Source organism: Erpetoichthys calabaricus, chromosome 7 (assembly GCF_900747795.2).
Source record: "Erpetoichthys calabaricus chromosome 7, fErpCal1.3, whole genome shotgun sequence".
In the NCBI taxonomy this organism is placed as follows: Eukaryota; Metazoa; Chordata; class Cladistia; order Polypteriformes; family Polypteridae; genus Erpetoichthys; species Erpetoichthys calabaricus.
Window position 1 is genome coordinate 26352564 of NC_041400.2, and position 22785 is coordinate 26375348.

The 22785-nt window shown below is 39.7% G+C and overlaps 1 protein-coding gene across 1 annotated transcript in view; it reads right to left on the bottom strand.

Moving 5' to 3' along the window:
* Positions 1-4596: 4596 nt before the first annotated feature.
* Positions 4597-22785, bottom strand: part of LOC114654397 (integumentary mucin C.1-like) — a 32483-nt gene continuing 14294 nt past the window's right edge. Inside the window, exons 9-14 of the mRNA XM_028804927.2 lie at positions 17992-18144; positions 17189-17323; positions 15452-15604; positions 11754-11900; positions 8989-9123; positions 4597-4963 (exon numbers count right to left, since the gene is read on the bottom strand). Coding sequence (XP_028660760.1) covers positions 4950-4963; positions 8989-9123; positions 11754-11900; positions 15452-15604; positions 17189-17323; positions 17992-18144 — 737 coding nt within the window. The 3' untranslated portion in view covers positions 4597-4949. The remainder of the gene's footprint in view (positions 4964-8988; positions 9124-11753; positions 11901-15451; positions 15605-17188; positions 17324-17991; positions 18145-22785) is intronic.

Below are 22785 nucleotides of genomic sequence, written 5' to 3' on the forward strand. Positions count from 1 at the left end.
ATTAAAAATAAATAGAAGGTTAAATGTTGAGTAGTGGCTCAGTGTTTAGCAAAAGTGTCCCTGACTCCTTGAAAAGGGGCCCATGATGATTCTGGCCAACAATAGTGTCAATGAAAAGTATAAACTTTTATGTGGGCTGTTGCAATAACTGGTCATAAAATGTAATCTGATATTTCGTCAAAGTCACAAGTATGCACATGCAATATACTTAATCTAATAACCTACAATCATTCATTCATGAACACACCCATCAAACATTTACAGTGTGCCGTAGAAAAAGTAAACCCTTGGATTTAACAACTGGTTGGACCTCCTTTGTCAATAACCTCCCAACAAGCACTCCCAGTAGCAGTGGCTCAGACATACACCACTGTGTTTAAGAGGATATTTGGCCCATTCTTCACTACGGCAATTTTTCCAGTCAGCCATAGTCTTTGGATGTCTGGTGTGAATGGCTGTCTTGACGTCCTTCCAGAGCATCTCCACCCCAAAGGGCAGATTTTTTTTTTTTTTTTTTTTTATCCATTCTGTAATAGGTTTATAATGTTTAGGGTTACTGTCCTGCTCTCCAAACTTCCAATGAGCTTCAGCTAATGGCCAGCGGTCCTGACATTATCCTGCAGAACACCTTGCTAAACTTGTGAATTTGCCCCTTGTTGACAGCAAGCTGTCCATCCACCATATTTCATCATTGGGCTGATGTTTTCATGTTGGTATGCAGTGCCTTTTTACACCACAAAACCTTGTCAGAGTGGTCTTTGGGTAAACTTCAAGGTGGGGAGTGTTGTGGGGTGTGTGTTTGTTTTTTTTGACCAGTGGCTTGCTCCTTGGTGTCCAGCCATTGGTGCTATGTTTGTTTTGTATATGGTATACTCCTAAACAGAGATTAATCTGTTCCAATGATTCCTTTTAGCCTTTTCTGTTGGGTTCTTTTTTTAACCCAATGAATGTTGTTGTTTGAGGAGTCATGGTTGGGTGGCCATTTCTTGGGAGAGCAGCCATATTACTAAATTACCTCCAATAATACATGATTTGTTAAATTTGGACTGACAAATATCTAAATCTCCTTGAAATCACTTTGTAACCATTTCCAGCTTTGTGTAAATCAACAGTTCTTGATCATAGAGCTTCCCTTCAGCAAATGTTTGTTGTGAATAGCAAATTTTTTTTTTTTTTTAATTGGTCAAAGCACCTCTAAGCCACACCCCTAATCTCAATTCTTGGATTGGACTCCAGATTTGTTAACTCCTGGCTTTTGTTGAAGTTCTCAGCTTCGGCGTTCACATTCTTTTCCAACTTCCACTGTGAATATTTGAATGATGTACTTAATATGTACAAAACCAATACAATAATTTGGATGTTATTAGTTAAACTAGACTGTGTTTGTTCATTATTGAAACTTAGATAAAGATCAGGGCATATTTTAAGACCAATTTATAAGTAAATTTATTTCTAAAGGATTCACTTTTTTTATTTTTTCTTGCCGATGGACCCCTGCTCTGATTCCCAGCTATCTTATTCAGAACAGGTTTCTGTACTTGTGTGCATTGGTACGATGACAGGCTGTAGCTGAGTGTAGACCAAAGAATGCTCCTTGCCTTTTCACTGGCAATCAATTTTTCCCAGCAAATCTGAAAGGCTCTGATCAAGAATTATTGCAACTTCCTTATTCTTGTCTCCAAAATATTTAATGTGTGTCTCACCTTAGACATATTCAAAAAATGAACAGATTATAGCTGTGTTCAGATTTATGTTTGAGGTATGACTTATGTTCTTTAAAACGAGCACCTACAATTGCCGGTGGAATACATTTTACTCTGACAAATCTGAAATGTACCTAGTATCCTGCTTTCAAAATGAGTGAAGCAGTGGAGATGAATTTAGAAGAGGAAACCGTTTACAAGTATTAACTTAAAACTGTGACACTGAATTAATATTCCTGTCAAGTCCCTAAGTTGCTGTTCAAGGTCCTCTTTGTCCTAGCCTGCACGTTCTTGAAAGCCTGAAGAGCAATAGATGTTGTTTGTTTGTTTATACAAATAATGGTAATTTTGACAGTAATAACTCCTTGTAAGCTATCTGGCCAAATTCTTGAGTTTGGGTGTTTTAGCTGCACCCGTTGTTAACACATGCATTACATCAGCAGCTAGCCTACAATCACTGTTGAAAACATTGGCAGTAGATTGTATCGTACAGAAGAGCTCCATTACTTTAAACATAGCGCTGTCATTGGCTCCAGCAGACCCCCCATTAGTTAGGATATAGCAGGTTGGATAATGGATGGATGGATGGATGGATTTAAATGAATGTGGAATAAAAGTGCCCTGGAATGGACCAGTATCCTATCCTGGATTGGTTCCTATGTTGCTCCTGATATTGCTGGGATAGGCCGAGCTCCCTACAAACCTTACAGGAATTTGCAGGTTTGGAAATGAATAAATGGATTATTTTATTTACTACCAAAAATATCTCAAATCCACATACTTAGTATTCAGTGCACCTCCATGTATTCAATATATAGAAATATTTTAGTATGTATTGTCCTGATTAGGAATATTAACCAAATGGTGTAGTCCTGGGACACTTTTTTTAGTCTTAATCTTGTATCACTTTGGGCATGGAAGAATAAACGTTGTATTGTGTGTTATGGGCCAGTGTGCACATACTCATGGACTTTTCTCATGTTCTTTTATCTGTTCTGGGCCCACTGTTATTTTCATGCTCTCGTTAGGACAGATTATATCAAAACACGAGATGAACTACAAGAGCTATGCAGATGACACTCGGCTTTACTTTTGTATAGTGTCTGATGACCCTGAAACCTTTTGCCTTCTTATCCAATGCCTGTCTGGTATTGAATTGATGAGCAGTGATCTTCCCAAGCTAAGGAGTCCTATCCATTATGAAATCGATCAAATCACTTATACACAGTCTTAATTGTCGGTGTCACCATAAACCAATTTTAACATCTAATGGGTTTCCTGAGTTTTTTGCAATTAGAAACAAAATTTCATGTTAATGTGTTTGTTGCTTGATATCCATTATTAATGACAAACTTGAAAAACACACTTGAACTCAACAGTGGCTCACAAACGACTGACAGTATCAAACAAGTGGAATCTTGTCACAAACTCGGCTCTAGGATGGACATATCAGAACCTGTACTGAATTGTTTTGCGTTTCTCTCGGATGGTGCTCTGCATCAGCATTCACCGTATTTTTTGATCACACTTCGTACAACGATATTTTAGACAATTTTGCACTTTCAGCTTTGTGGTAACAGTTTGGTGAATGCCCTTTTTTTTTGTTCCAACATGACTGTGCCCAAAGCCAGGCCCATAAAGACATGAAGGGACTCGGATGGCCTGTGCAGAGCCCAGAGCCCAACCCTATTGAATACCTTTGGGATGAACTGGAAGGCCGATTGTGAGCCAGGTCTTCTCATCCAGCATCAGCACCTGGCCCCACAAATGCTGTTTTGGCTGACCAGGCACAAGTTCCCACTGACACTCTCCAAAATCTTGTGGAAGGCCTTTCCAGAAGAGTGGAGGCTGCTATAGCTGCAAAGTGGGATACAACTCCATATTAATGCCCATGGTGTTGGAAAATGAACTTCCCATTCCAACACCATGGCCATTAATAACAAAGTCGTAAAGGTGTGACGGTGAGGTGTCCACAACCTTTCGGCCATATACAATATGTTAAGAAATGTCAAAGGTGTATGTAGAATTCCAATTATTTTCATGCTTCTGCTTGCCCTACCTCGTTTGACATCTTTAATTTTACTTTGAGTGTATGGTATATCTGTATATGAATAGGACAATGGCTCTTTTGTCTGCCCTATAGTTGGCAAAGAAACAAATGCTCACCATGGGCCAATTCAGAGTTCACAGATCAATTGAATGTGCGATATAAAGCAGTGTGCCTGTATAAGCTCCATCTAATACAAGACGTGGGTTCTTGCCCATGTCTCTTGAGCAGTGTAGGAGCCACTGCATGAAGATTCACCTTTCCTCACCTCAAAGCACTTTGATTAGCCCAGCATTAAGGGCTCTCTAGTCCTTGGTTTGCTCAAGTGATGGATGGGTTAAAGTAAACCTCAATGTCTAGATGTATTAAGAAGTACATAGGATGAGCTTTGGTGTCCTCTCCTCTTGCAGATTAAGTCCACTTGCTTTATGGGTCTATGTTTAAATAAACCTTTTGATATTCTTTTAAATACTACTCTATGCAATCATTTCTCTTCTTCAAATCCTCTGTTTCATTTGTTACACAGATGTGATTTTAAATAATATAAAATAATCTGTTTTGTAGGAGGTGCTGGTCGCTGTTGGGGTTAGAATCCTGTTGTTTGTATGGAGTGTGCATACTGACTGTCATGTTACACCCAAAGATGTACATGTTAATTTTAACCGATGGCTCTAAACATGCAGAATGTTGGTGGGTACATGAATGTGCTGTGCTACATCAAGGGTCACTTCCTCCATTGTGCCTAATATTTCCAATATCAACTCTGTCCCCAAACAACCCTGAATGGAATTATGCCATTTTTTTAATCTCTTTTCTACAGCATGCTTAGGAAAGACACAGAATACATTAATTAGTAATCTTTTAATTAGGCAAAGTGTGCAGAAGGCATGAGGAAAAGACAAGCATATTCTGGTGGCCATGACCAGCTCTTTGCCCAAATCTTCCTATACATTGCAACATTTGAAAACAATGAAATGAGCGATCCGCCTGGACATCCTAGTATAACTGAATATAATGAGTAAGCATGAATACACAAGAAATTTTGATCTTTGGCAAAGAAATCGTATTATCTCTGCAAGGGAGATGGATTATAGCACTGCTGACTTTTCACATCAAAGCAACATCCATGCTTGTTGCATTCCTCATGTGAGATCCCAGCAGAGCCGCACTGTTTACGATCATTTGGTTGAATCTGGCTTTCAGTGATGGCTTTCTGTTAGACAAGGAAGAAGAGAGATGTCAGTTAAACAAATTTATGTTGTGACATGTAACGAATACACAAATGCTGATCTGAGCCACTACCATATTTAAGGAAACCCTTTTCTGGTTTTCAAAATCTTAGAGTTTCCATACGCTTAAGAAATATGAAAATTATTGTGATTGATGCCCCATATATGGTTTGCTACTGTGCTTCTTGGATGGGCTCTTGGGTGCCACAAGTTAATGGATGAATACTTTTTCAGGAAATTTGTTAAAATAAAAGCAGCCCTAAAGGCATTAACAATCTTTTTTTTTCTAATATATATTTTTTAATAAGACTGACCACTGCTAACTCCTCAAACATATACAGTATATTCATCTCCTGATATTATAAATCTAAGTAATTAATGTTGTAAGGCTGCTATGACACCTTGCATCTTGTTCAGTCTTTGTGTGGACAGAAGCATAGACTGTAGTTTATTTGCACACTGATATAAAATGCCAAACTTAACATATTAAAGTACAAAACCATTGCTGTTCAAAAGTATTTGAATATTCATTTCCTTTAAACACTGATCCCACAATTTAGTAGGCATCTGTGATAGTGTTCTACAGCAGGGCATATTGGGTATATGGCTCATTCCTGTACATACACACACACACACACACACACACAAAGAAAATCATCCAAAAATATGAGCAATTCCTGTTAAACCTTTAAAAGAATACCAGTACAGAGATGGTGCAGTCACATCTGATAAATGAAATAACAGTTTAGTCTTTAAACCCACTTTTTTCTAATGGGGATGTGGAATTTAAACACATTACTTGTCTTTCTGTGTTCATGTACTCTTGAGTTGTTTCAAACATCATAAAGTATATACTGTAAGTCATTAGATTTAAATTAACTGCAGTGGGCTGGTGCCCTGCCCGGGGTTTGTTTCCTGCCTTGCACCCTGTGTTGGCTGGGATTGGCTCCAGCAGACCCCCCCATGACCCTGTAGTTAGGATATAGCAGGTTGGATAATGAATGGATGGATGGATTTAAATGAATGTGGAGTAAAAGTGCCCTGGAATGGACCAGTATCCTATCCTGGATTGGTCCCTATGTTGCTCCTGATATTGCTGAGATAGGCCGAGGTCCCTACAAACCTTACAGGAATTTGCAGGTTTGGAAATGAATAAATGGATTATTTTATTTACTACCAAAAAATATCTCAAAAATCCACATACTTAGTATTCAGTGCTCCTTCATGTATTCAATATATAGAAATATTTTAGTATGTATTGTCCTGATTAGGAATATTAACCAAATGGTGTAGTCCTGAGACACTATTTTAGTCTTACTCTTGTATCACTTTGGGCATGGAAGAATAAACGTTGTATTGTGTGTTATGGGACAGTGTGCACATACTCGTGGACTTTTATGTTCTTTTATCTGTTCTGGGCCCACTGTTATTTTCATGCTCTCGTTAGGACAGATTATATCAAAACACGAGATGAACTACAAGAGCTATGCAGATGACACTCAGCTTTACTTCTTATCCAATGCCTGTCTGGTATCGAATTGATGAGTAGTGATCTTCCCAAGCTAAGGAAGGACAAAATAGAAATCCTTAGTTGTAAATAAAAACGGAACTCGTGAGGGTCGTAGAAACAACCTTGATTGCTTAGCAGTAAATGTCAAGACAGAAGTAAAGAATTTAGGTGTAATCATGGACTTAAAATTGCACATTAACCATATCACTAGGATTGCATTTTTCATTTAACTCTCTCAGGGTGGGTGTCGACTTATGTTGACACATAGGGTTGAGGTGAATGTCATTAGCGTTAACATCCAGAGGTAGAGGGCGGTCATCAGCTGCAAACACTGACAAAACCCACTGTGATGCTATAGTTTAGCTCTCTTTGCTAGCAGCACACTGCTTGTGTTGTGTGTTACACTGGTGCTGTTGTTTCAGGGGTCTGTTGCTGCCTACTGTGACCGGTGGCGCTGCCATCTGCACGAAGACTGCCGCCACCAGCTGCCACAGCGGTCAAAGTAGGCAGCGACAGGGTCCTGATACAGCAGCCTCAGTGTAACACATTCTGAAAGGAGTGTAATGTGCCAATGCCCGCCATTTACTGCTTATAACATTACCATACCTAGCAGGACTATGTGAATTCACATACCTACTGCACAGCATAATGTAGAGAGAAGCTCAGGGAAAATAAAACACAGGGACAGTTGTCAAAAATAAATATTTTATGTTGATTTTATGTGTGAAACCATTGCCAGTAGGCAGCATGGTGGCACAGTGGTAGCACTGCTGCCTCGCAGTCAGGAGACCTGGGTTCACTTCCCGGGTTCTCCCTGTGTGGAGTTTGCATGTTCTCCCCGTGGCCGTGTGGGTTTCCTCTGGGTGCTCCGGTTTCCTCCCACAGTCCAAAGACATGTAGATTAGGTGCATTGGCGATTCTAAAATTGTCCTTAGTGTGTGCTTGGTGTGTGTGTGTGTCCTGTGGTGGGCTGGCGCCCAGCCCGGGATTTGTTCTTGCCTTGCACCCTGTGCAGACTGGGATTGACTCCAGCAGACCCCCGTGACCCTGTGTTAGGATATAACGAGTTGGACAATGATTGACTGACTGACTGACCATTGCCAGAGCATTTTTGGAAAACAATATTCAGCCATGGGCCAAAAAGGGAAAAATAAAAAATTAGCCCTCAAAGAGTTAAGGAACATTGCAAAATGCTGAGCCATTAATTCACGCTTTTCTCTTTAGTCGACTAGAGCTCTGTAATGCACTCCTAACAGGACTACCTAAGAAAGACGTCGATCGGCTGCAGTTTTTTCCAGAATGCAGCAGCAAGAATCTTAACCTAAAAAAGAAAATCTGAGCACATCTCACCATCTTCACCAATGTTTCATTGGTTACCTGTGTCCCTCAGAGTGGATTTTAAAACGCTATTAATGGTCTATAAAGCTCTTCTTCCTACATTTTGGACTACCTGTCCCCTTGCATTCCAAGTAGTAACCTTAGATATTCTAATAGTGGTTTGTATAAACATAAAAAAGCTGGTGAGGTGGCATTTTGCTGTTATGCATGTAGAATCTGGAGTACTTTACCAACAGAGATAAGACGGGCTTTCTCATAGCTGCACTTTAGTTCTACTTCTAATAGATTATGCATAGAAACATAATATTCTTCATGAATTTGCAATCATAATAAATCTATACTTTGCTATCTTTTAGATATTAAAACTCCACCACAACCTGATCAAAGTACTGTGTAGCCCGCTGTGATGTTGGAATAAAAGCAGATAGTCAAACTGTCAACGAGCCACATTTCATTACATCTCCTAGGACAAACCTTAAAAAAACAATAAGGAACTACTTAAATACATAACAGTAGCATTTTGTAAAGCACTTTGAGCTGCTTTCTTTGTATCAACCTGTGCTATAAGGTTGTTCTTTTAGTCTAAAATTTGTAATCGCTTGGAAGGTCATGTCAAAGAAAAGCAAGAAGAGGGATTGAGTGAATGTAAGCTGAGAAATGTGAGGAAGTGGCTTAAGAACATCATGTAATATTGGCCATAAAAAGAGGCTTGTTAAGAGTGGATGTGCTTTAAGCTCCTGCAAGATATGGGAATCCTATTTCATTTGTGTTGTTGCTTCAAGTGTGTTATGGTTTGGTCCAACTGGGATGAGACAAACCATCAATCCATCTTCCTAACCTGCTCATCCAGGACAGCTAGACAGTTATCCCAGCAGTCATCAGATGCAAGTCAGGAGCAACCCTGGACAGGGTGCCAGTCCATCACAGGTAACGGCAAATCTTGTACCATAGTGTGTGCGTGCGTTGTGTAAAGTTCATATTAATCATTGCCCTAGTCTGGTCTTTCTCCTAAGTGCGACGCACACCAAAATACCAATCAGAATATTTAATGACTTCAGTGGAGAACAGGTGAGTAAATTCCATATGCTGTACCACATGCATTACGGTGTCTGTTGCTGCTTTTCTGCTTCCATAATTGAGTACTAATCCTACCATTTTTACCTGTAGGCATGTAGCACAATGGTAAAACACCAACTGGTTTTTCAAAGCAACATTCTCTTCTATGGCACTCCACTTCTTCAATTCCAGTGAAGCCACAAGGTGTTCTTTGCTCAGGTGCCAAAGAACAATCCCCCCCTGCAAGATTTATTTTACAGAGGTTAAAACGTAATAGAATACAAAAATACAATTGCATTGTGAATTGTCCTTTTGTTACCTTTTTAAGTTCCAATTTACCATAAACTCTGCTTAAAAGTACAAAATAAGCAACATAAAAAATCTTAAACATCAATTCTCAACATCGTCTTCATATTGCAATATACAGTTAATAATGTGTGTTTTTATAGAGATGTATCAAAGAATACTAAAAATTGCCATGAACTCATGCTAATTCTTTTTTGCATGTATTTTAATGCTTCATCGCCTGGCATTCCATCCAGAAGTTATTCCTGTCTTGTGCCCAGTGCTTTCCAAATGGGCTCTTTTGCCCACTGACCCTGAAAGAAGAAAATGTCAGCCCAGTAAATGGAAATTTCTTACCCCGTGATACATTCAGGGGCATGTGAGGTGTCATCCCAAGCTACATTAACTTGTGATCATCCACAAGATGAAAAGTGAGGTCAAGTGCAGTTCCACTTGTGTTATGTGTAAGCCGGAGTTTGCCATCTGGCTTACACTTAAAATTGCTTTTTTATGTCCATTTTGTTTATTTTTGATTCCTTGACTATCATTACTTATGTTACTATTGTTGTTTATTATTTGCCTAATTATGTACAACCCCCATTCCAAAAACTTGGGACACTGTGTAAAATGTAAATTTAAATAGAATTCAATGATTTGCAAATCTCATAAACCCATATCACACATTGAAAGTGAGACATTTTACTATTTCATGAAACATATTAGCTCATTTTGAATTTGATGGAAGCAACACGTCTGAAAACAGTTGGGAGGGGGGCAACAAAAGGTTGAAAAATTAAGTGGTCCTAAAAAGAAACAGCTGGAGGAACATTTTGCAACTAATTAAGTTAATTGGCAACAGGTCACTAACATGATTGGGTATAAAAAGAATATCTTAGAGAGGCAGTGTCTCTTAGAAGTAAAGATGGGCAGAGGTTCACAAATCTGCAAAAACTGTCTACAAATTGTGGAACAATTTCAGAATAATGTCCCTCAACATAAAAATGTGAAGTCTTTGAATACCTCCTCATCTACAGTACATATGTAACATCATCAAAAGGTTCCAAGAAACTGGAGAAATCTCTGTGTGCAAGGGACAAGGCCAAAAATCGATATTGGATGGCTGTGATCTTTGGGCCCTCATCTGGCACTGCACTAAAAACCGGCTTGATTCTACCATGGAAATCACTGCATGGGCTCAGGAACACTTCTAGAAATCACTGTCTGTGAACACCGTTCATCATGCCATCCAAAAATGCAGGTTAAAGCTCTATCATGTGAACATGATCCAGAAACAATGCCATCTTCTCTGGACCAAAGCTCATTTAAAATGGACTGAGGCAAAGTTGAAAACTGTTCTATGGTCGGATGACTCGAAATTTGAAATTCTTTTTGGAAAACATGGATGCCAAACTAAAAAGAAGATGGGCCATTCACCTTGTTCTCAGTGCATCTCTGATGGTATGGGGTGCATTAGTGCCTATGGAATTGCCAGCTTGCACATCTGCAAAGGCCTCAATCAAAGCTGAAAAGTATATACATGTTTTAGAGCAACATATGCTTCCATCCAGATGATGTCATTTTTCAGGGAAGGCCTTGCATATTTTAAAAAGATGATGCTAAACAGCATACTACAACAGCATGACTTCATAGTAGAAGAGTCCGGGTGCTGAACTGGCCTGCCTGCAGTCCAGACCTTTCACCAACTGAAAACATTTGGTGCATCATGAAACAAAAAAATATGACAAAGATGACCCAGGACTGTTGAGCAGCTAGAATTCTATATCAGAGAAGAATGGGATAACATTCCTCTCCCAACAGTCCAGCTACTGGTCTCTTCAGTTCCCAGACCTTTATGGACGGCTGTTAAAAGAAGAGAAAATGCTACATAGTGGTAAACATGATCCTGTCCCAAATTTTTTCAGAAGTGTTGCTACCATCAAATTCAAATTGACCTTATTCTTTTCTTACAATGGTACATTTTCTCAGTTTTCTATGTTCTATTGTGAATTAAAATCTGGGTTTACGAAATTTGCAAATCTTTGCATTCTGTTTTTATTTACATTTTACACAGAATCCCAACTTTTTTAGAATTGGGGTTGTATTTTTTGTCAATTTTTGATTATTTAGTTTCTGTGTTTCATGTTCTGCTTCGTTCCATGTGTTTTGTGGGTGGTTCCCCAACTTGAGTGAGGACACATGTGGATGTACCCAGACGGATTTGATTATTCCAATAGAAACTGATGTGGGAAGACATGTCACACATGACAAGTTTGGCTCTGTAATTCGTTCTTTTGCCCCAACATTGTTTCTCTTTTACTCTGGTTTTCCTCATTAGCGAGACCCCAAATTGATTAAGTTGGAGTTTGCAAAAACAAGGTGGGCGTAAAAAGAATGTGTGAACATTACCTCATTATCCAGGTCCTCCTGTTTTCTGAACCTTCTTATTCAACATAGGATCACAGAGACCCGTAGCCTACACTGATATGGGCACAAGGCAGGAACCAACACATGATAGGATGCCATTCTAACTCAAGGCACACTTCATTTTTGTGGGACAGCTGCACATTGAATTGATTGTAACATACCATTTGAAAGGTAGCAGCCTTCAAGAGGAGCAGGAGAACTGAAGCAACATCCCAAGGCTGTGCACGTAGCTTCACTGGATACATTTGATCCACACTCTTTTCTTTCCTTTGGTGCTATAGAGCACTGTATTACTTTACTGGTCATGTCTGAATGAAATATGGAAAGAAGTATAGTTATAGGCCTACCAAATTGGAGGAAGGGGAGCCAAAACATAAAATCTAAATAATACTTTTTACATCTCAAACCATCTCTTTTCCTCGGATAAATGGGGAGGGTTACATCAGGAAGGGCATCCAGTGTAAAATTTTGCCAAATCAATATGCGGACAATATGATCCACTGTGGCAACCCCTAACGGGAGTAGTTAAAAGAAGAAGATGATCTTCATATTTCACCATACATGCTGCTCACTTGCAGTTATTGAGGAAATATCTTGGATTAAAACAATTGTGTGGAAAAATACAACAGTTGAGAGTGCCCTGACGTGTGTCCTGTAATGGAGAGTAATATCAAGCATACAGATTGAAAATGTTTTTATATTAATATCTAACAATATCTAATTTTAAATGTTTACACTGGCAGGGAAGCTGGATAAGCCAGTTATTGTTCAGGCACATTTATGACCTTACTGGATAAAAGAAGAATTTTAATAAGTGCTGCTCCGGGGTATGCCATTTGCAACAATATGGTTGTAGAATTTCTAAACCTCTGAAAGAAGGGCAAGTTTTAGAAGCCATAATCAACCCCTTCCCTTCCAAGAAGACAGTCTGAGGAAATATAGGTGGTCAAGATGAAGGGCTAGGGTTGGAATGACGGCCGGTTGCTGAGATGAAAGGCCATGGACAGCTCTATGCTGGCTAGCATCTGGCCTGGAGAGAGGGATATGTCCTACTGAATAACTGAATCAGTTACATTCTCACTCATGCAAGAGGCGTGTGAAGGTCTGGATAAACTGGAGAGCCATGCTAGTGTCTGTCTTCTGTTGCATTAATGCATGAAGGGCATGCTGCCTGTTTTGGCCAATCCATCTAAGGGTCATGTTGTCCCATGTTGGAGCAGAGAACAATCAACAGACTCAGACAGAGAGACACCTGGTAAACAGCACTAAAATGAACTGTTTTTTTTTTTATCCAGGTTGTATTATTATGCCAATATTTTTATTCTACTTATACTGTAGTTTGGGCACAATTGGAAACCATGAGTAAATCTATGAATAAAAAGTAACTTTCTCACCTGCCTGTTCTGCTACTCTAATTGGCTAGGGTTACAAATGTAAAAGAGAGGGGGCAATATTCAACCACAATAGCAGTCAACCCTGACAATGGCCGGGCTGGTAAGAATAAACATCCAAGGACTATACAGTAGATAGGATTTGAGTAATCTGTTAAGGCCTACATAACAAACAGTCAGAAAGGGAAAAATGGGGTCCCCATAGGACCCCACCATGACAAAACAAAATTCTTAATCTGTTTTTTATTTTTTGATGCTTGTGGGTCAGCACTTATATATATGGAAAGACTTGTGAGGTCCTATGCTTCTTCTCAACCATTCAGATCTGCTGCTCAATGGTGTCTTGTGATACCTCCATCTCTACATCAAATCTCAATCCAGACCCTTCTCATGTGTCGCTCCTAGCTGGTGGAACAAGCTGCCCACCTCCATCAAAACTTCCAATTCCCTCAATATGTTTAAGAAGCATTTGAAGAAGTTTGTTTGGTGAATTTCTGTCTAATTGATAATAACTTTATTTGGTTCCTGTAACCAAGGAATTGTAACTCATCTGTATTTTGTTCTGAACGTTTTACTTGTGACGATCAATTTGTAACCTTGTCTGTAACACTTGACCCAAACAGTCCCTCCAGACTGATGTTTACTCGATTACCTTGACCTCTTCTGTAAGATACTTTAGATAAAAGTGTCTACTAAGCAAATAAATGTAAATGTAACACTTTTTTTAGAACTCTGAATAGTTTTTAAAGGCAATCCTTAACTTGAACTTATTGTTTGCATGAAATTGATATGCATTTGAGGATGACCATTGTGAATTGAATTTTATTCTTCTGTTTTTTAAGAACTGCTTTGTTTTTACCTTCTCTCCCTCCACACCCTACTTTGTCAATCCCAGGGTGTCCATGTGCAGTATGATTCCTTTAAGAATACAGAATACAGATTACAAAAATTAATTTGCATCTTAATGCTCGTCCTGTATGAAAATGGGAATGACGTGTAGCCTCCCCATCTTAAGTCACTGTATCAATAAGAATCTGCCACATCTGAAGTTTGTTGTCAAATTTGGAAAACGATTTCTGCCTTTCTCTTGCCAAATCTGAAATCTAATAAAAGCAGAAATGCACTTTTTCCACCCTCTACTATGACACAGATTTAAACATTTATGTTTCTAATAATACAAACTAATACTGACATAACTATTTCTGTGTTTCAGTGATTAAGCACAAATTCCATGTAATAGTCCCATAAAATGCTCCATTTTTGGTTCATAACTGTTTTGTATTTTAGCATGTCTCTACTGTTTGCAGATAACGTTTTCTTCCTCACTCTGCGCTGTCCATGCAACGCGGCTGCAGAGAGTTTAAACAACTCGGCACATCTACATAAAAATGACAAGGGGTGAGCTTTCTTGAAGGCTTTTACTGGACGTACTTTGTTGTAAAAAGGCGAGTGATTTCCACGGTTGGATCAAGACAAAGAGAAGTGTGTAGAGAGAGGTTCAGATTGCTGCGTACCACAACTAACCAGACCTAGGGGTTTATATAACTTAAAGATACGTTTCAGACGTGACTGAAACAAGAGATGAAAGGGTGACTACATGAGACACATGGGGTGTATTGTATTCAAATGTTTATTATGGGACCTACATGCTTTACGTGAGTTTCGTGGACATTTATGACACCACTGTGAGTGTGGGACATGACTGACAGGTGTGTTAATAAATGACAAGATGAAGGTGGAGCACAGCTCAACAAATAACAGCTAACAGCTAACAAGATGTGGGGCAGAACAAATGCTGTCCTCTTGTCCTCGTCAAACTCTGAACACTGGGATGTCCTTGAGTGGTCCACAGCTAAGTGTGTTGAGGTGAGAAGGAGAAAAATCCCTCCATACCTATGTGATGGCACAGCTTGTCTATCCGTTAGGCGACATAGGTGGCTGCCTAGGTTGCCATCATTTGAATGGAACAATTTATAAAAGTTAAGGGGCACACGCTGTGAACACTGAGGGGGATCCATAACCCAGGTCATATAAGTATGATAATAATATCTGCAGTAATTACACAAAGGGGTGTTGTTTGTGTTTCTGAAAGAGCAAGTGCTCTGGACAGCAAGGGGAACATCCCCTGCCCACCCTTTCATCAAACTCTGATGAGAGTACTGAGTGGGCGCCATTACCCGCTGGGTACCGCTTATGAAAGTAAAAGTGTGCACGCTCTGTACACCGAGGGGCACACACTCCTTAAAGTCCGAGGTATATTCACAAACGAATGGCGCCTGTGCTGTTGAAGGGGCACACACCCTGGCACTGAGAGGAAACCCCACAACCACCACCCCCAGAGGTCTTTGAAGTCTAATATTACTGGCTAACCACTACAGACAAAGAGGGGTGACACGCTTATTAACTCTTTGATTGAGTAGAATGCCATTATAATGTTCTGCTTTTCAAAAACAAAAAGGTACACTCACTGTACAGTTTATCTCCTTCAGAATGAAAGCACCACTTGGCATTAACGGTGCGCGAGTCAAAGCAGCATCCCCTGTTGTTGCATTCAGAGATGGAAATCCCAGGGTATCCACACTCAGTGCGTTTCTGAGGCTGCACTTCACACTGTGTGCTTACTGTGGATAAAAAATATAGTAAAGGGCGTGCAAACTGAGTTCAGTTTAAAATGGCAAATCCTATTTTATAGCTTATACACGAGGGATGTTCAAAAAATTTCCGCACTTTTATATTTTCATTGGAAATGGTGAAGGCGGGAGGAGTAGTAATTGGGTATTAAAAAGTTGGCATGATGCTGGGAAAATTGCATCGCAAAGGAAGGTGACTATGTAGAAAAGTGATGTCATTTGTTTTTGAAACTCTTAATAAATAAAGTTTAAAAAAAAGTGCGGAAACTTTTTGAACGTCCCTCGTATAATCCTTACTCACACATTATATTGTTCTGTAGTCTGCATTTGGTCACTTTAGTGTTATTTCCTTGTCAATCAATTTTCAACGCTAATGTTGTCAACAGCTTAAGATCAAATATTCATGAGACCTTTAACAGGCAGCAGGTATTAGACATTGCTCTGGAGTCTACCGACTACCGGGAGTCAATTCCATATCAAGAAAAATGGAATGTCACACAGATTGAATAGTTATGCCACTCTGTGAGCTGAAGTTCATATTCAAAAGCACCATTTTATTTGGTGTTCAACTTCATCTGGGACTTGTTATATTTCATGGCTTTCATATTGAACTGATTTTGCAAACCCTCCTACAAAACGTTCATTCTGCTTGGCTAAAGTGTTGATCCTTCCCCTAGTTATATTTTCAAACACTTTCATTTATTGGCAGTGCCTAGTATGATCTGGCTCTGTTATATCTAGGACAATGGTGCAGTATGAGCTGTTCTATTGTTCTGCTCAAATTTAAAGGAATTTTGCTTCTGTTATTGTGAGGCAAGGGATTTTTTATTAACAGATCCCCTCTCCCTTTATGAATTCAAAAGCTTGAACCCTGTTCTGTTGGGCCTGTGAAGGCCACAAGATTGCTTCTCAAGTTTGGGGTACAACTCACTTTGAAGCTAGGCTTCTTTAGAGCAAGGAGGCCAAGTTTTGAGTTCCTTGTAGCCCAGCACATCATAACACCTCGTTGATTTCTGCTCAAAGTGCTGGCCTCTATCCTTCCTATAACCAAGGTTTCTCTCCAGCTTCTCTCCCTACATTAGACTCATTGAGATTTTATTAATTTCTGTAGTCACTTCAGGGGTCTGAGGCGGCTTTCCCAAGTTGGAAATGAGAGCAGAAGGCCCAGTTCTCTGCTCACTCATACATGCCAATATGCATATTTTGACTTGGTCTTAAGCTAGCACTTCATCCCCTTTAAGTCAATACTCTGAATATCCTTGTTCTGTATTAATTATAAATTAGAAACAGAAAATGATCAATTCAATAAGCATTCACTTGTCTTTACTATAACACAGCTTCTTAGGCTCTATTGTTCCCATATCTATTAAGTTTTTATAACGCTCTAATGTAGCACTAGGAATGAGGCGGTGGAGTCAGAAAGTACGAAAAGCACAAATGTGGCCAAGGAATATTGCTACAGAGTGTTTAGAAATGGAGTGAGGAGTTAAATGAGAAAGACAAATCATGCAATCCAAATGATAAACACAGGTTTTCATTCTGCCTGTATTTGTTCTATGATATCGTGTAATTCACCTTTGGGACGGAAACACCATTTTACATTAGGAATGCTTGAATCAAAGCAGCAGCCTCTGTCTTCACATTGCTTTGCAGTAATGCCAGCGAACCCACATTCAGTCCTTTCTTGTGGTTCAACAACACATTGCATGTCTGCATTAAATGAAAAAGAACAGTTCAGACAGTTACAGGCTAAAATCGTTCCTTTACTCTGCTTGTTTAATTTTTAACTACAATATATAACTGAGTACCTTAGCTGCTCTTTGACAACGTACCATCAGACTGTGGGGTTAAACCTCAATTCATGGAGAAAACCCAGGGGAAACAATACACATTTTTGTTCAAAATGATAAATAAAAATTAATTGTAATTAGTCGTATTTGCATTTTGAAAATTCATAAAGGGGTTATCAGGAATAGATTAGCTCCGTCATAAAGGAGAGGAAGTCCGTACACCTCTCCCATTGGTGTCTACCCCACCAAATTACATCCTATATTTATTTGTACTTTTGATACTTAAGTACACTTAATATTATAAACAGTAAAATTTCTGTTTGAGTTGTTTTCTTGTGGACCACTTCTACTTTTATTTAAAATTCCAGTAAGGTATCCCTACTTTTACTCAAGTCTGGTTTTTGGATATTTTGTACACTAGTCTAGAGCTGTGTACAGTTTGTTGATCTGAATGGACAATTGTCACCAAAGTAGTTGTAATGTTCCAATTCTCTTGAAATTTTAATTTGTATTAAGGGTGGGTCAGTAAGTCCATAATAATTCAAGATCCAACTATCAATAAATCAATAATCAAATCTCAGTACTCACACTGAGGCGGGTGCTCGCTAGAATGAAAGCACCACTTGACGTTCGGTGTGCGAGAATCAAAGCAGCATCCTCTATTGTTGCATTCTGCGATAGAAATGCCTGCATATCCACACTCAGCACGCCGATTAGGCTGAACTTCACAGACTTGGTTTACTGTAAAAGAAGACAATAAACAATGAATTTACATAAAAGGGTACTTTTAAAATGAAAATGATTTAAATAAGGCGGCACGGTGGCGCAGTGGGTAGCGCTGCTGCCTCGCAGTTGGGAGGTCTGGGGACCTAGGTTCGATTCCCGGGTCCTCCCTGCGTGGAGTTTGCATGTTCTCCCCTTGTCTGCGTGGGTTTCCTCCGGGCGCTGCGGTTTCCTCCCACAGTCCAAAGACATGCAGGTTAGGTGGATTGGCGATTCTAAATTGGCCTTGGTGTGTGGGTGTGTTTGTGTGTGTCCTGCGGTGGGTTGGCACCCTGCCCAGGATTGTTTCCTGCCTTGTGCCCTGTGTTGGCTGGGATTGGCTCCAGCAGACCCCCGTGACCCTGTGTTCAGATTCAGCGGGTTGGAAAATGGATGGATGGATGGATGATTTAAATAAATGCTCTCTTAGGTTAATATGCAGAAAGGATGGTACAGTGAAAAAGAGGGCACCATTAGAGTACTCTAAATTCAAATTATCAATATCTACATTTTTTTTAAATACTCAGATTATCAAAAATTTAAAACTTGTTTTTACAATAGTAATGGCCATCCAGTTTCATTCATTAGGTGAATACTTCATAAACTGGATTTAATCTAAATAATAACGATATTAACATCGACTTGGTGTTAACCTAACTTCTAGGTTACTGGGGGGCTGTTACAGTCTTCAATCTATGCATCCCACACTCAGACACACACACACTCACACACACACAATCTCTTTTGGTCTGGGGCACCTCTCAGATTTGCATGGGATATCACATCCTGTATTTCTTTCTCCCAGGCCTTACCTCTGTAATGTAAGACCAGTGTGTCACCTCTGCCCCTGAAGACACCTTGTAAAACTCGACAGTTACAGTATACATACATATTAATCAATAAAATGGTTAAACAAAATATTTCTTCCAGAATATGTTACAATGTGAAATCATTATGTTTTTATGTGTAATTTTATACTATTGATCAGCGCATCTATCTATCTATATATTGTGGTAGGTTCAGCCCGGACACAAACAGGTGGACACCAAATGTTCCAAAACACCAAATGTTTAATTAGAAAGTCCAGCACACAACACAGTGCCCATGCACCAAACACCTTTCTTTCATCCTTTTCTCTCCCTTCCGGACTTCTCCTGCCGCCTCTCCACCTCTCCTCCCAAGCATTGCCTTCTTCCTCCCGACTCCATCTCCTCTACTCGAGGGAGGCGGCTTCTTTTATAATCACCCAGATGTGCTCCAGGTGCTCTCTGATGATCATCCGGTGGTGTGGCGGAAGTGCTGACATCCAGGGCTCCACAATCCTCCGGACACCCCCCTGTGGTGGCCACGGGCCCCAGTAGGGTTGAGCTTCCACGCTCAGTTCCCATGGCCCCCATACAGACCAGGGCAGCTGCCCTCTTGTGGTCCTGGGGAGGTATAATCCCTCTTCTGAGGCCTCATGTATAAACGGTGCGTATGCAAAGAAATGTTACGTACGAACGTTTCCACGCTCAAATTGTGATGTATAAAACATAAATTTGGTGTAAAGCCATGCACATTTCCACAGTAGCGCCAACCCTGGCGTATGCAAGTTCTCTGCTCGGTTTTGCAGACTGGTGCCACCCAGCATCAAAGCAGTGCCACTGTTCCTGTGTGGTTACCTTTTCTTTTTTAGATCCCACATCCCCGACGTGGCTTTATCATATACACTGAAACTAACTGCATATTGTTTATTGTTTATTGTTCATCTGATTGTAATTAACCTGTAATAATATAATGGTCCAGGGAATAGCCAAAGTATTCCAAATACCATAGCTGCTTTAGCGTTGTTACTCTCACTGCACCTTCTTTTTCTTCTTTCAGCTGTTCCCATTAGGGGTTGCCACAGTGGATCATCTTTTTCCTTATTACTTTCACTGCACCACTCGGAGTATTTATATTACTGTATCTGAGTGGAGAATCACAGATCTACAGCAGAGAATTATCGGTATACAGCATCAAGCACACGCTGCCTCAGCCATGCTGTCTATTGAACTGCTCTCATATGACAAACACTTCAGAGCCTTTCCTGTATGGACCTCGCGGTTCAGAAACAGTTTCATCCCAAGAACTCAGTCAGTCCATCAAGTGCTCCTTGTAGAACTGTTTGTACTTATAAGTACAACTACCTCACTATGAACTTGCACTACAGTTATAATATTGCACAACTTTATAAAGCGCATATTTACATATGACGATTATATAATTTTTAAGATGAAATGCAGTAAAATATGTTTATTATACAGATAAAACTTTAACTTCATTTAAATAATCTATATTGTTAATAATTAAACATGTGAGGACATGGTGCCGCAGCGCTAGCAAGGATCTGTCACTCCGTTCACGGATTGTTCCTGCCTCACACTGTATTCTTGCTGGTGCTGGCGCGACACTGGAAGGATAGATGGATAGAATAATTAAACACGTACTATGAAGATATTTCAATGTTCCTTAAAAGTTTTGAAGAATTGACGTTCTAAGCTTACAGATGGCTTAACGTCTATTACAGAGCTGATTGTGTGGCGATTGGGTATTTGGAGAAAGAAAAGTAAGGACAGGAATTGGAGGTTAGTACATTTGAAAGAGACAGTACTGCTACACTGCGGTGGGTTGGCACCCTGCCCAGGATTTGTTTCCTGCCTTGTGCCCTGTGTTGGCTGGGATTGGCTCCAGCAGACCCCCGTGACCCTGTGTTCAGATTCAGCGGGTTGGAAAATGGATGGATGGATGGATGGAGTACTGCTACAATAAAGTATTTCATCGAAGGTCGCGCATGGCGCAGCAAGCATCTTGTGTGAAACATGAACAATCTCTGCGCCACCATGTTCCCATGTTTAATAACATGCTTTCATTCCTATCATCATGAAAATTATATCACATATACATCTCAGTATTTTAAATTATTCAGAGAGCTATAATATCACGAATGTAATGGATTCTGTGTCCTGTCGGAGGAAGAGGAAGCGCATAAAACAAGCACATAGTGATTCACACACATAGAGCACATAGAAGATCAAATACAAAACAAAGCATTTAACGTGCTACTTTAGTTACGATGGGATTTGAGAAACTAGTAAATTAAATGATTTAAAGATGAAGTTTATGATGTTCTACTTTAATGACAAAATAAACTGCGTGATTAAAGTAGTAATTTCGAGATTAAAGTTGACATTTCATGCTTTTTTCCCCACTGTGTGCCTTTTTTTTTCTCTGTACCCTAATAAGCTTTCATATGATACCCAGATGGTGGGCTACGACTCGCCTTTTCACAGCAAGTTTGATATGTGACAACTTCTTTTTTATTTTGAGCACTGTGCGACTTTGTGAACTTGAGCTTTCGAGTTTCTCCGACACTCTGTCACTCGATCAACTTCCTTTTGTTGATTATATCACTGTTTAAATCAACAAATAGTACGTTTTTCCTTGCCTCCACTTGGTATTCGCTGAAATTCTTTTATTTTCCCTCTTGCTTTTGCCATTGTCTTTTCACAAAAGGCTGAGCTTGAGCACTATTTATATTGATTTGCATATTCAAAGAGGCATAATTCTGGGAGGACTTGGGGCGGGACAGCAGGCGTGTGCACGTGTGTTACTTTTCACGCTGACCGGGACTTATGTAGTGGATGAACGTGGAAGTTGGCGTATGCACAGATTTATGCATCTGAATTTTTTTGTGCGTAAGCACATTTCTGCTTTTTTCCGTATGCCATGTTATAGTGTGAGTTCTACACACGGCGTTATACATGAGGCTCCTGGTCCTTCTAAGCGTCCCGGCCGGGCCTGGGTCCTGGCCGTCTGCCACACTATCTATCTCAATATCAGAAGAAAATGATTTGATAATGATACCTGACAGACATGGAAACCTCATGAATAAACGACTATTTTAAGATACATGATTAATTTTCATACCTATAAATATGCAATCCACGTCACAGACATTCACTTCTAGCAGAATGGAGACAGCTTAAGGGCTTTTGTGATGGTAATTACCCTCCAGGCCAGAGGTTGCTGCTGTGTACTACTGCCTTCTTTTCTCATCTCTCTGCTGAAAAGAAGACCGGCAGCCAGTCCATCGCTCACGTCAACTCCATGTCTGTCCACCTGGACTCTCCCCTTCCTGCCTCTTGAACTCATAACCCAGAAATCTGCCATCTTGTTTCAGTTCCTACTCAGTATTACAGTCAAAGACTACTCTGTATTTACTTTGTGTTTTTTGTTTTTGCTCCTCCAATTATACAGGGTCACCATATATGTGTGTGTGTGTGTTTGTATAGAAAATATATATTTATATGTAGAACAATAAAGTGAAAACAAAGTTCTTCTAATTCAGGGCTATTAAACTAGTAGCACACTTGCTGCATGAAACCTGCAATTTGCTCATGATAGCAGCCTACTTCTCATTTTTCCTATAACTTTAGAAAGGAACCTTCCCTCCAAAAATGTATTTGTCCATCAACTCTCTTTGTGCCCTTTATAGTAAATAAGTCGAACAGCTTTTGTCAGTATTCATTATAAATTAAAAAGAGTAAATGATGAGTTCAGTAAGTATTCACTTGTTTATACTATGACACAGCTCCTTTA